Genomic DNA, 12,957 nt, shown 5'->3' with positions numbered 1-12,957 from the left:
ATTCTTCCACATGATGACTTCCTTAAACACAAGTTATTTATAGATTTTTCTAAAAGTTCAACTGTGTATGAAAGCACTAATAGATGGCAATTTTTTTATAGGCCTTCAGATAGTCCTATTGCCGAATGTTAGGAGACTGCTTTTGAAAGTTGACTTCAACACAGAAAATTTCCCTTCGTAATGGTAAGTGTAAAGGGCTTGATTTTTGGCAACTAACTTAAAAAAAACTACAGTGACATGATAAACAGTTTGGAGAGGAAGAGTTAATGTTAGCAGTTGTAGGAAAGATGGCCTGTAGCATTCTTCCTTCATTGATGTCTGGTGCTAAAGTGTATTTTATAATTCAGTGGCATGATCCCTCTGTAAATGCAAAGTATATCTGCTTTTAACATTTTCAAAACACTGAATTAAAAGAAAATGGAACACAAAAATAAATCAGAAAATTTATCTTTATTGAAAGCAAAATAAATTCATCCCTCAAAGTTGTGTACACGCTACAAAGGAGGTATTTATGTACAGTAGAAAGGAAAACAATTGAAGGAAAAAGTTATGTCCTTACTATAGTGTTTCCCATTTTGCACCTCAAATCCCATATAATTCTAGCTAATTCAACTATTTCTTTTGTTACAGTGGTATGCACACCTTCGCTTTCATGTTGGATTTTAACTCTGTGGTTTGGACACATCCCAGCAGTAACTGTCTTCCTGCAGTGTGTTAACTAGAAACCAAGTAAAGAGATGAGGAGATTTGTCTACTGCAAGGTGATTCTGGCCACTTCTCTGATGTGGGTGCTTGTGGATGTCTTTTTACTCTTGTACTTCAGTGAATGTAACAAATGTGATGACAAGAAGGAAAGGTCACTGCTGCCTGCACTCAGGGGTAAGTTCATATTCTAAATTATCTATGAAGTTTACACATTTGGAAGAATTTGTCCTAATTTGGAACTTTCTTGGTGTTTTATAAGATGCTGCTCTAGTTTGAAAAGGCAAAATATAAAATTTAAAGCACTTTGATTTATAGTGCCTGACTTGCTTCAGTTTGTTGATTTATATTTAGCTATCTTAATGTGTAACAGTTGTCATATAGAAATTCACTTTAGTTATCAATAAGCAAAACTAAGTTTACAGCTTGCTTGTATATGGACTTATTTGTGTAAGAGGAACCAAAGCAATATATTCAGTTTTTCTTTGACTGATCAACTGACTTTTGTGTGAGCATAGAGACTTTACTAAAGGATTTGAAGAAAACAAACATAAGTAGATCATAAAGATAAAGCTAATTTAATTTAAACATTTGAATAAATATTTATGTAAGAGCTAAGGCAAGAAAAAGGGTTAACCATCAATGTCTACCCATTTTGCTGCCAGCAAAACTTTATTTTGAAGATTCTGTATAGAAGAATAGCTAAGAAAATGTGTGGTGGTTTTCTTTTTTTTCTTTTTTTAATTTAAGTTCTACTAGAGTTAAAGGAAAAATATGCAATCTAATTTACTGGACAGAAATGTCATGGAAACCTGAATATTCAAGCTAATGGTTAAATTAATAACAGAATAGTAGGTGGAAGCACACTTAAATTTGTAATTGTAAATATTAGTGCTGAAAATTTTTGCTTCTAAGGGTTTCTCATCCACTATGACCGAGGTTTCCAAACATTTTCTTATTGAGTACCCCCTTCCAGACTTATCAGCTGCCCACGTACCACTACAAACGTGCGTTTTATATTTTAACGCCTTAAATGCCAATTATTATTATAATGAAAATTAAATCCGCATACTCCCAGGGGTACGTATACCAGAGTTTTGGACCCTCTGCACTAAGAGATCAGAATTGCACCATGTGTTCTTGAATTGATACTTATCATGAACAACTTGAAATCAACCTGTACAGAAGAATAAGAGGATGCTATTGGAAAATAATTTTGACTAGTGAATATATTTGAGAGTTAATCTACATAAATTTGGCAGAAGAGGGGAAACAACATTTGTCTCATTCCTCAGTGTAAGTCCCCTTTAATAAGACTGAGATAAGACCCAGGAAACTTCCACAGCTACATTGGCATGTAAAAAACGATGCTAATATGCTAATACACAATGGAGTAGGATACTGCTCATTAAGTACCACTAAAAAAGTGCGTGCTTGTGCTACTATGTGTTATGCAGCCCACTGTGCATTTATTTACTACTCCAGGGTGCCTGTACATGAGTGCAGAGGCTCTCCAATATGCTGTAATTACAGTACGTTAGAGCAGACTTGATTAATAAAGGGCGTGATAATTACCGTGCTCCAGCAGCCTCCTGCATCTCGTGTATCAGCGTTCCTCCACTGAAAAATGGTCGTGCAGGCACTTGAATTAAAACTCATTAACAAAGCTTTAGTTTATGCACTCCTGCTGCCGTTTTTAAGCACGGGGACACTGATACATGAGATGCGATGGCACTTTAATTAGAACGGCTCTCAGAGCTGTTCTAATTAAAGTGCTGTCCCTCCAACCCCAGAGCACGTGTAAAAGTGCCCTCATATTGTAGGTACTAGATTTAATGTTTATTAGGAAAGGCACATTAATTCACATGTAGTTGCGCCCACATTTTGCATATTCTCAGTAAAAGTACCAAATTCTATTTGTTTTATGCTAAATACATATGTGGATTAAAATTGAAACTAGATCAGCCCACTTATTTGTATTCTTTTGTGTGTCGTTTAATTGAGTTGCTGTCTTCACTAGAAGCTAAATTGCCTCATGATGGATCATCTGGGTTTGGAATGATCAGTTTGTCATTTGTTGAACTAATTTGATTTGAGCCAGATACATTTCAGCAGTAAAATCCTGATTCAGCAAATATACAGCTGGGTTCTGAGCAAGGCCATAAGAAATACAAGTATGTCTGAATTTTATGTTGCTGTATTAAGGCCCTATTTGCTTATGGTAGAATAAATAAGAATAATTTTATAGCAAGTGATTTATTTGGCGACATGGGTCCAAAATATTTAGTGTAAAATAAAAATCTATATCAATACTCTTATATGTATTGGATTAAAAAAGTTTACTTTGGTTAATAACACTCTGCCCTAAAAAGGACTTGAAGGATTTCATGTGAACCCTATATCATAATAACAAAAGCTCAAAGATTGATGATATGCATTTTGCTCTCTGTCTTAGTATTTTCTTATCCAAAATTGGCAGAGAGATAAAAACAATAATATAGTGGCGGTTTTTGTTTGTTTGGGTGTTAACAAGTCTTTGTTGTATTGAATGTCAGTTTAGTTAGGATTCTCTTCATAGTTTGCATTAAAAGATATAAATCTGATTAATATAACCTTAAGTATTTTGCAGTTTTGTATAGATAAGACAATAATATTATGTTAAACACAGATCTACCTAACCAGCCATATTTTATTAGTACCATGAGTGACTACTGTACAGGAGGCATCTTGTAAACTCTGGTGGATACCTAGAACATGCATTTCATAGTGATGCTGCTAATACGCAATATACTGCATTTGTGTTTAAAAGTGCTATGATTTCTGTGTAGAACAGAATTGTCTTTGTTGGGAGTGTAGCTAATAAAGTAAGTTATTTTAATGTTACTGGAACATTACGCTATGATTTTCTTATTCAGTAATCTTGACAAATAGAATGTGGAGATAGTTAGTGTTCATATACTACTCTGCCCCTAAAAAAATATTCTGAGGTATAATACTGCAGAATTATGAAGACGATCCTTTTCAAGTTGTAGTAGGGTCCCAAAGACTCAATGCAGTTTGGGGAAGGTTTATTGTATATTGTATGTTTGTATATTTATTAAATAACTTTAAGTATCTGACTGGATTCTCTTCATTTTGCTGCTTTCAGAGGTTCTTTCATTTCATCCTTAACTGTTTGTAGAATTGTTATGGGATATAAAGCCATGCTCTGTACTGAGAGCGCCTACTCCACTTTGAAACATGATGTATTAAATCAGAGCAAGTTGTGAAAAATATAATCAACCGTTTGTAAATGTCAAACCTTATCTGCTTTGCTAGTAGAATATGTTTTAAAAGCTTTTTGTTTGAAGAAAAGCTTTTTGTTTGTTCTACTCTGTTAAATAACACTGTTTTGTTTTGATTTTTTTTAAAAATTGTTGAATACATATTTCAGGGGTGTAGGTTATAGCCGTGTTGGTCTAAGAGCATAGGCAGACAACGTTGTTTGGGTAAATCTGATATCCTTTATTAGACCAACTCAAATGGTTGGGAAAATTCTTCTTTGCAAGCTTTCGGGTATGAATACCTTTCATCAGGCTGAGGAAGCATCTGCAGTTGCTGTGTGCTCTTCCTGAATGGAAAGAATAGTAAAGCAGACAGAGCCTGGTATGCGTGCAAGAAAACCAGTCAGTGAAGATGTAAATTGAAGAGTCAGCAGGTAAGAGACAGGTTGGGGCGCAGGAGGGAAAGGGAATAAATGTAGTTGGTAAATAGTGGAGAGGTACGTGGGGGTGTCAGATGTTAGGCAGGTTATAATGCGTCATAAATCTAATGTCTATATTTAGTACGTTTTTTTTGTATCCAGTAGGTTGGTGAAGTGAAGTTTGTAGGCTCGTCTATGAATGGTGTTTTGTAAATTCCCTTTGAGGATTAGACCTGAGAGACTGGAGAGAGAGTGGCTTTCTTGTGAGAAATGTACCCGCACAGGTAATTGGGTATTCTTGTCTTTTCCTTCTGTACTGCAGCAGTTCTTTATGTGCTGTCTGGGTGGCTCTTTCAAAAATGCAGTCTGTCTCTCTGGATGAGTGTCCTTGTTGATTCATAGATGTTTGGGTCGGAAGGGACCTTAACAGATGATCAAGTCTGACTCCCTGCCCTGGGCAGGAAAAGAGTGCTGGGGTCAGATGACTCCAGCCAGGTGTATGTCTAGCCTCCTCTTAAACCCCCAGGGTAGGGGAGAACACCACCTCCCTTGGAAGCCCAGTTCACATTTTGGCAACCCTTACTGTAAAGAAGCTCTTCCTGATGTCTAACCTAAATCTGCTCTCTGTCAGTTTGTGGCTGTTTGTTCCTGGTTACCCCAAAGGGTGCCCTGGTAAACAGAGTATCTCCTATCCCTTGCTGTCACCACCTGATGAATTTGGAGGAGGCCACAAGGTCACATCTCAACCTTCTCTTGCTGAGGCTGAAGAGATCCAGGGCCCTCAGTCTCTTCTTGTAGGGATTTTGCCTGCAGGCCCCTAACCATATGAATAGTCCTTCTCTGAACCCGCTTGAGGTTGTCCACATCCCTCTTGAATTGTGGCACCGAAAACTGGACACAGTACTCCAACTACGGCCTGACCAATTGTGCATAAAGGGGAAGGATCACCTCCTTGGACCTGTTTGTCATGCACCTGCTAATGCATGATAAAGTGTGGTTAGATTTACTGATGACTTCATCACATTGACGGCTCATGTTCATCTTGGAGTCAACAGTGACTCCAAGATCCCTTTCCACTGCTGAGAAGGTCCTCCCCCAGCCTATAAGCGTGTTGGTGATTTCTTCTCCCTAGGTGCAGCACCTTGCATTTGTCCTTATTGAACTGCATCCTATTCTGTTCCTCCCACTATTCCAACCTGTCCAGATCTACCTGGATTCATTCCCTACCCTCTGGTGTGTTAACCCCATAATTTGGTATCATCTGTGAATTTGGACAGAGTGCTTTCCACGCCCTCATCCAAGTCTCTGATGAAGACATTGAACAGCACCAGTCCAAGGACTGAGCCTTGTGGGACTCCACTGCCCACATCTTTCCAGGTTGATACTGACCCATCCACCACCCCTCTCTGGGTGTGGCCCCTAAGCCAGTTTGCCACCCACCTGACTGTGTAATCATCTGTGTCACAGTCACTCAGTTTATCTGTAAGTATTTAATGAGATACCGTACTGAAGGCCTTCTTAAAATCAAAGTTGATGACATCCACCTTGATTCCTGTGTCTAAGCATTTTGTGACCTGGTCATAAAAAGAAACAAGGTTAGTCAGGCAGGATCTACCTGCTGTGAATCCATGCTGGTTGCCCTTTAGCATTTCTTTCCCCACTGGACTCCCACAAATGTGATCCTTAATAATTTTTTCAAAGGTTTTCCTGAGGATAGAGACCTAACCGGTCTACAGTTACCTGGATTCTCTTTCCTCCCCTTCTTGAAAATAGGGACCACATTGGCCCTCTTCCAGTCCTCTGGGACCTGACCTGAGCACCAAGAGTGCGCGAACAGCTATGCCAACGGCTCTGCTATGACACTGGCAAAATCCTTCAGCACCCTTGGATAAAGATCATTCGGGCTACTGACCTACAGCTCCTCCAAGCATCTATCTCCTCACTAAGTTGGTGCTAAAAGTTGGTGGGCTGGTTCCCCCTTTATGCCTGTCTATGATCTAATTGGCAGATTTATCCTGATCTGAGTTCAGGAATACAGAGGCAAAAAATTCATTGAAAAGCTCAGCTTTGTCCCCCACTATCCATCACTAATTGCCCTAGTTTGTCTTGTAGGGAGCCTATGCTACCCTGCACCTTCTTTTTGCTCCCTATATACCTGAAAAAGGACTTTTTGTTGTCTTTAATTTTCATTGCCAACCTGAGTTCCATTTCTGCTTTGGCCTTTCTGACTGTCTCCCTGCAAGTGCGGGTCAAGTAGGTATACTCTGCCTTGGTAGCTACCCCCTGCTTCCACAGCCTGTTTGCCTCTTTTTTTGCCCCAAGACTTTCCTAGATTTCCCTGTTCAGCCGAAAGGGTTTCTTGGCCATCTTGCCCCCTTTCCTGCGCAAAGGGATTGTCTCCTGCACCCTTTGGACTGGTCCCTTTATGAACGACCACTCTTCCTGGACTCCCATTCCACCAATTCTCCTGTTCTTCAGTGCCTCACTAACTAATCTCCTGAGCACACTGAAGTTAGCTTTTCTGAAGTCTAGCACTTCTGCCCTACTGGTTATCTTTCCCACCCTACACCGGATAGTGAATTTAGTCAAGTGATAGTTACTGTCCCCTAGGCTGCCTTGTGTCAGTAGATCCCCCACCAAATCATCCCCTGTAGCCCGGACCAAGTCCAGTAAGGCATTTCCCCTAGTGGGATTGTATACCTCCTGTGTTAGTTAAAGGTCCTGTATGCAGGTTAAGAACCTACGTGAACGGTTGGATCAAGCTGACTGCTCCTCCCAGCAGATGTCCAGGTAGCTTAGTTTACCCATGACAACTGTGTCTCTTGACCGTACGGCCTCTGAGAGCTGTCTGGAGAATTCCATGTCCAACTGCTCCTACTGGTGTGGCAATCTGTAGTAGACTCCCATTACCAAGTCTGTTTCCCCCCGATCCCCTTGCATTCTGACCCACAGTACCTCAGTTAGCTCCTCCTCTGATCCCACCTTGATTATGGAAGATGTATGTTGCTCCTTTACGTAGAGAGCCACAGCTGCCCCTCTTCTGTCTACTCTGTCTAGACTGTATGGCCTATAGCCCTCAATGTTTACTGCCCAGTTGTGGGGAGGATCCCACCAAGTTTCAGTTAGCCCAACTAGATCAAAGTTTTTGTTTGTAAGCAGGAGTGTGAGTGCCTCCTGCTTGTTCCCCATGCTCCTAGCATTAGGGTAGAGACATTTGAGCCCCACTATGGGTGTCTTTGGTGCCCTGCTGTCCTGATGCCCATTGGGCCCCTGAGTACTTACGTGGGCTGTCCCAGCTCATGGCTTGTGGTTTGTTCATCCTAGGTTCTCACTGTTGTCTGCATCTCCATCCCCCAGTGAACCTAGTTTAAAGACCTACCTAGGAGATCAGCCAACCTGTGAGAGAATAGGCTGTTACCTTTTGAAGAGAGATGAAGACCAACCCATCCCAGGGTGCTCCTTTCATTGAAGTGTGGGTTGTGGTCAAAGAAGCCAAAACCCGCTTCATGACACCAACTCTGGAGCCACAGGTTGTCTTCTCTGATGCAGGCATTGTGATGTTGACCATGACCGCTGACAGGGAAGATTGATGAGAAGACCACCTGTGCCACCGTCTTCCTAAGCCTGGCCCCCAGAGCCCTGTAATCACCCATGGTATGGTTCAGACTATCGCTAGACGTATCATTTGTGCCTATATGAATGAGGACCATGGGATGGCAATTGAAGGTGAAAGCCTTTCTGAGATTTGTGAGGTGATGGTCATGGGTGTTCTCAGTACAAATTTGGTGTTATCTGAGAGCTTGGCTAGATACTACAGTTTTCTTGGTGTGTTTAGGGTGATTGCTGGTTCTTTGCAGATGTGTATGTTGGTCCAGGGGTTTCTTGTATATTGTGGTCTGTATAGACCCTGTATTCTGGATAGTGATCATCATGTCTAAAAAGGAGATGTTGGTGCTGGAGTATTGAAGAGAGAGAGTCTGATGGAGGGGTGATGACGATTGTTGAATTTCTGATGAAAATCAGAGATTGCAGGTTTTCAGTCCAAATGATGTATCTTATATATAGCAAGGGGTTGATAATGCAGTCCTGGAGGAATTATTCTTCCAGGTGGCTCATAAAAAAGATGGCATATTGTGGGGCCATTTTGGTGCCCATAGCTGTGTCCATGGTCTGGAGGAAGTGTTGGTTGTTGAAAGTTAAGTTGTTGTGTGTGAGGATGAAGTGTATAAAGTCAGGAATATCTTTGGGTATGTACTCTGAGTTGTAATCTTGCTCTTGTAGATATGTGAGGCAGGCTTGGATGCCATCCTGGTATGGGAAGCTGGTATATAAACTGGTAACATTTATGGTGGCTAGGAGGGTGTTGCTGGGAAGGTGGTAATTTCATGAGAAGCTTGTTTTCTGACCGGCACTTGAAACTTAGAATCCAATGGAGTTCCTGATTGCATTTGTGTATCTGGAACAGTCAAATTGGTACAAAAACTGTGCCACAAAAACATGTTGCATTCCAAGTAAGGGCTCACTTGAAGTCGATGAGAAAGTTTCCTTAACTTTTTTAGGAAGCAGATTGTAATGACCCAGATATTTTCTTTAGAATACCTAGTAACCAGGTTAGCCTAAATATTTCAAATTCCAAACTTAGATGTACTAAAATGTTTTTCCTTTGTTATACTAGTCTTGTAAAATGCATTTATTTATTCCTGCTCAAAATTATTAAATTTTGTTTGTATAATCTGTACTAGAGATACCTTTGAGATATTTCTTAAGGTTTTATTTCTTAAGATCTCAATTTTGCAAACTTCTATATGGGGCAGAACCTCAGGGTCTGTGCCTACCAACTGCAGGACTGGGGCTATATTTGTGCAAATATTTGAAGTATACATAAATATAACATTTACATATTTTATACTAGCAGCTATGTGAAGATTTTTTTTTAATGTAAATCTCATTCTCATTATCAAATATGTGCATTTTTAAGTGTAAATCTTAGCGGTTTAGTGTAAGCAGAAAAAAATATAATAATGAAAATAAAGTATAACTGTCTTGATCAGTGGTCGCACAGAAATTTAGCAATTATAATTATAATTAACAAACCTTAAGAGCTAGGGACAGAAATTGCACATAAACTGGTATAAGTGATCAGAAGCTGGTTCAAATCTGAAACACAAGAGAAGCTCAGTGCACATTAAACTGCTTTCAAAATGGGCAAATCTGGTTTAAGAGCAACCTGGATGGATGTAGTATCAGACTTAGCTGATATAAGTTAAATCGGGTTATGAATCTTTTGTCCCAGTTCCCCTCTAGATTCACGTTAACATATAGTCCCCCAACATCCCAGGATGCTTTGCATTTCCCCCGCAAACCCCTCTTGCAAGGTGGGCAGGCTAGTTTTGGCCCAAGCCATCTGTTCCAGGTGAGCATGGAGTCGTACTCCAGCATGCCCTGGCTTCTGACCTGTGCCACTGCAGGCATGTGACTGCATTTCTGGAATAAAAAATGAATGTCTGTTCACTTACTTATTGGTTCTATTTGTGCAGTTTAGGTTAACCTGTAAAAACAGAATTAATTCCACCTTGTGCTTTTTGATTCTCTGTACTTTGCCTGTAAGTGGGGTATCCTGGTTTTCCTCATTTAGAGATGTACCGCAGAGTAGGACACATCCCGGCATAGCTCATCTGCTTCATTTTGGTGATGTGTATTTTTACTGCTTGTATTTTGTGGATGTCAATAGTGAGGGAGCACTGGGCAAGCATTTTTTCTTGTTCTTAATTCCTCTGCCCTAACACTAGAGTTCTTTCCATCAGCTGATTGTTCTCATATACTAAACTCTTCCTACTGAGTACTGGAGCCAATGCCTTTGGTACCAATTAAGACAGTGCTGTATTTTAAATAGGAAGGAAGGAGGGGCTAGGACAGGGGTGGTCAATTATTCTGGGTGCAGGGCTGCTTATTGAGTTTTGGCAAGCCATCGGGGGCTGCATGACGGGTAGCCTGGGGCAGATAAATATTAACTTTCTAAATTTTTTAGGGGTCCCGTGGGCCGGATAGAATAGCCTGGCAGGCCACATCCAGCCCACGGGCCGCATTTTGCCTACCCCGGGCTAGGATGAAAAGACTTAAAGCTGTATAGATCCAGATATAACTTCTCCTGGACCTTCTTAATTTCCCTCTTTTAATGGTATAAATACCCTGCTCAACAACATGAAAAATATGGTATCTCTGTTCCAACAAATGCTTACTCCACACCATGGTCATTCAGGTTTAGTTGCTGTAGCTCTATTTTGTGGACCCTTTTGGGAAAGCTTAAATTCTTCTGTATTGACTACCTCCATAGTGGTAACCTGCTACATGTTTTTATTTTATCAATACAGCATTTTTCATCTACATTGAATAGAATGTTAGGTTGGCACAGGATTTAATGCGAACAAACAAAAACAAAATACCTGCATAACTTCAAATGTTTTGGAAAGGGAAGGTCAAGGCATGTGCAAGTTGTAATGTGAAGCAAGTTTTAAGATTTGTCTGTCTGTCTGTCTCTTTCTCAAAGAAAAAACCAGCAACTTTTAACTAAGTGAATATTATGTTGTAGAACATTGTACAATATCAATTTCTTTAGAAACTGAAGATTGTAAATATATTTTACCTGAAGAAAAGGTGCAATCAGTTTTGCAAAATCATATTCTGAGTCACTGTATTAGAACTGAACTGCTGACCTTCCAAAGTTGGTAGCTTCTGAGTTTTGCCATTCATGAAGATTTGGTGTCTATGGAGGAGATAGGAATCTCTTTGTAAACCCTACAAAATAACCTCTGTGGTTTGTTCTGTTGTTTTTTTTTTACTCACCTTATCTTGCTATAGCTTACTACTATATATTTTTAATGAATGTCTCTAAACCATGCATTAAACAATAAAGCAAGGAATTGCAGTGCATTCTGTATTATAGGTGCTCATTCAGTGGACTTAATCTTTTCTTGGTCTACTTGAGGGTTGGGCAAAGTATGGCCCATGGGCTGGATTTGCCCCACCAAGGGATTTTACTTGTCTGCGGTGGGTCCCTCAGCCCTGCCTTGCCCAGGTGTAACGAGGAACCTAGGCCATGATGCATGCAGTTGGTCCTCCTGCCCCCCTCCCCCCGAGCAACAGGGTGGGGGTCGTGTGGCAACCAGGCTCCATTTCCCAGCAGTCCTGGCAGCAGTTGCTCATGGCTGCCACTGTTAGTCTCTGCTGCTACTGGATCCAAGCCTGCTGCCCAGGCAACCCCAGCCCCTCTGCCCCACAGCTACCACCAGAGGCACTAGAGGGTGTGGGTGGGCAGGGTCTCCTTGGAGACTGGCCAGGACCCCTGCAGGCAGGGTGCACTTGGCTGGGTGGATGGGATGGGGCCACAGGTGGGCAGGGAGTGGCTTGTGGGAGCAGAATAGTTTGGCAGGGTCTGGGATTGCAGGGTGGTGAAACTGCGGGGTCAGGCCAGGCCCCACGCTCTTACCATGCCGCGATCCTGGTTCTGGACTCTACCTGCCTGTCTTGCTCCCAGACACTGCTCTCCATCCTCCCGGCCAAGTATGCTGTGCTTACGGGGGTCCCAGCTGGTCTTCATAGAGAACCCATCTGCCCTCCTGTTCCATCCGGCACCCCCCGGTAGTCTGTATGGGTGGATGGGTCTGGGCTAGATGTTGCCTATTTCCCTCCCCCTCCCTTGCCAGTGCTGGGCCAGTTCAGCATCTCCCACTCCCTTGGCCTGCAATATCTCACCCAAAGTGGTCTTCCAGCCAAAATACTTGCCCATCCCTGGTCTACTCCATCAGTCTTTGCTGTGTGGTGGTCCCCATCTTGATGACAACCATGGACAGGCCTCATCTTTGCTGTAAAAATGGCCTTTCAGGAAGAACCTTCGAGAATTTTCTACCTCTGAATAGGCACAAGGCAGATGCTGTGTTTTCCTTTGTAGCAGACCTTGCACAGGCTTTTTTGGAAACTTCTTTTATTTTTTCTTAAATAGTTTGGTTTTTCTTAGATAGGTTGGTTGCCCCTTGCTCCATTAGCTCTGAAGCTGTGTTCCCTCAAAGCTGCTAGCTTAACATTTTTTTCTGGCTTTTGGAGGAGGTGAAGTCTAAGCTAAAACAGAAGTTCCGGGTGGTACTGGGTACCTAGTGTCTGAAGGGTGTCTCACCCCTCAGACACTAGGTAAGAATCACTGGCATGAATTGGGGAAGGTAGAAAGGGGTTTTCAAAGTCCACCCGCCCCCCAAGTTCTAGGTCTGGTACCTCATTGCTACAACTGCAGAGTGAGCAGAAAAAATTAACTGGAACTTCTTGAAACTCAATAACATGCAAAATTCCCCCTCTGTAGCAACCAGGAGAAAAAAAATCCTCCTTCCGGATGAATGTGCAGGGTCTGTGCTGAAACAGCTGTGAGCTGCAAGCTGTTCGCATTGCAAAGCCACAAGTGCCATAAAAGGTCCAGGTCTTGCAACCTTTCCAATGAGTCTCTTGGTTCTAGCAGCTCTACCTCTGTCCTCATTCTGTGCAGTTGATCTTCCAGACCTGGAAGAAGCAGGGATCATGAAGAGAAA

At 41.7% G+C, this 12,957-nt stretch overlaps 1 protein-coding gene across 4 annotated transcripts in view; it reads left to right on the top strand.

Annotated features, from left to right (window-relative positions):
* The window catches only part of GALNT13 (polypeptide N-acetylgalactosaminyltransferase 13), a 431,117-nt gene that overhangs the window by 24,633 nt on the left and 393,527 nt on the right, over window positions 1-12,957 (top strand). For 2 of the 4 annotated variants that reach the window (XM_059727376.1, XM_019480581.2), the window contains exons 2-3: window positions 102-183; window positions 631-879. In XM_059727376.1, the coding sequence (XP_059583359.1) occupies window positions 738-879 (142 nt within the window). In that variant the 5' untranslated portion in view covers window positions 102-183; window positions 631-737. Of the gene's footprint in view, window positions 1-101; window positions 184-630; window positions 880-12,957 lie in introns of those variants that run through there. The other 2 variants (XM_059727378.1, XM_059727379.1) reach the window with 2 other exon arrangements.

The sequence above is a fragment of the Alligator mississippiensis genome, chromosome 4, assembly GCF_030867095.1.
Source record: "Alligator mississippiensis isolate rAllMis1 chromosome 4, rAllMis1, whole genome shotgun sequence".
In the NCBI taxonomy this organism is placed as follows: domain Eukaryota; kingdom Metazoa; phylum Chordata; order Crocodylia; family Alligatoridae; genus Alligator; species Alligator mississippiensis.
Note: the sequence above shows the minus strand (reverse complement) of the source record. Positions and strands in the feature narration are given on the sequence as shown.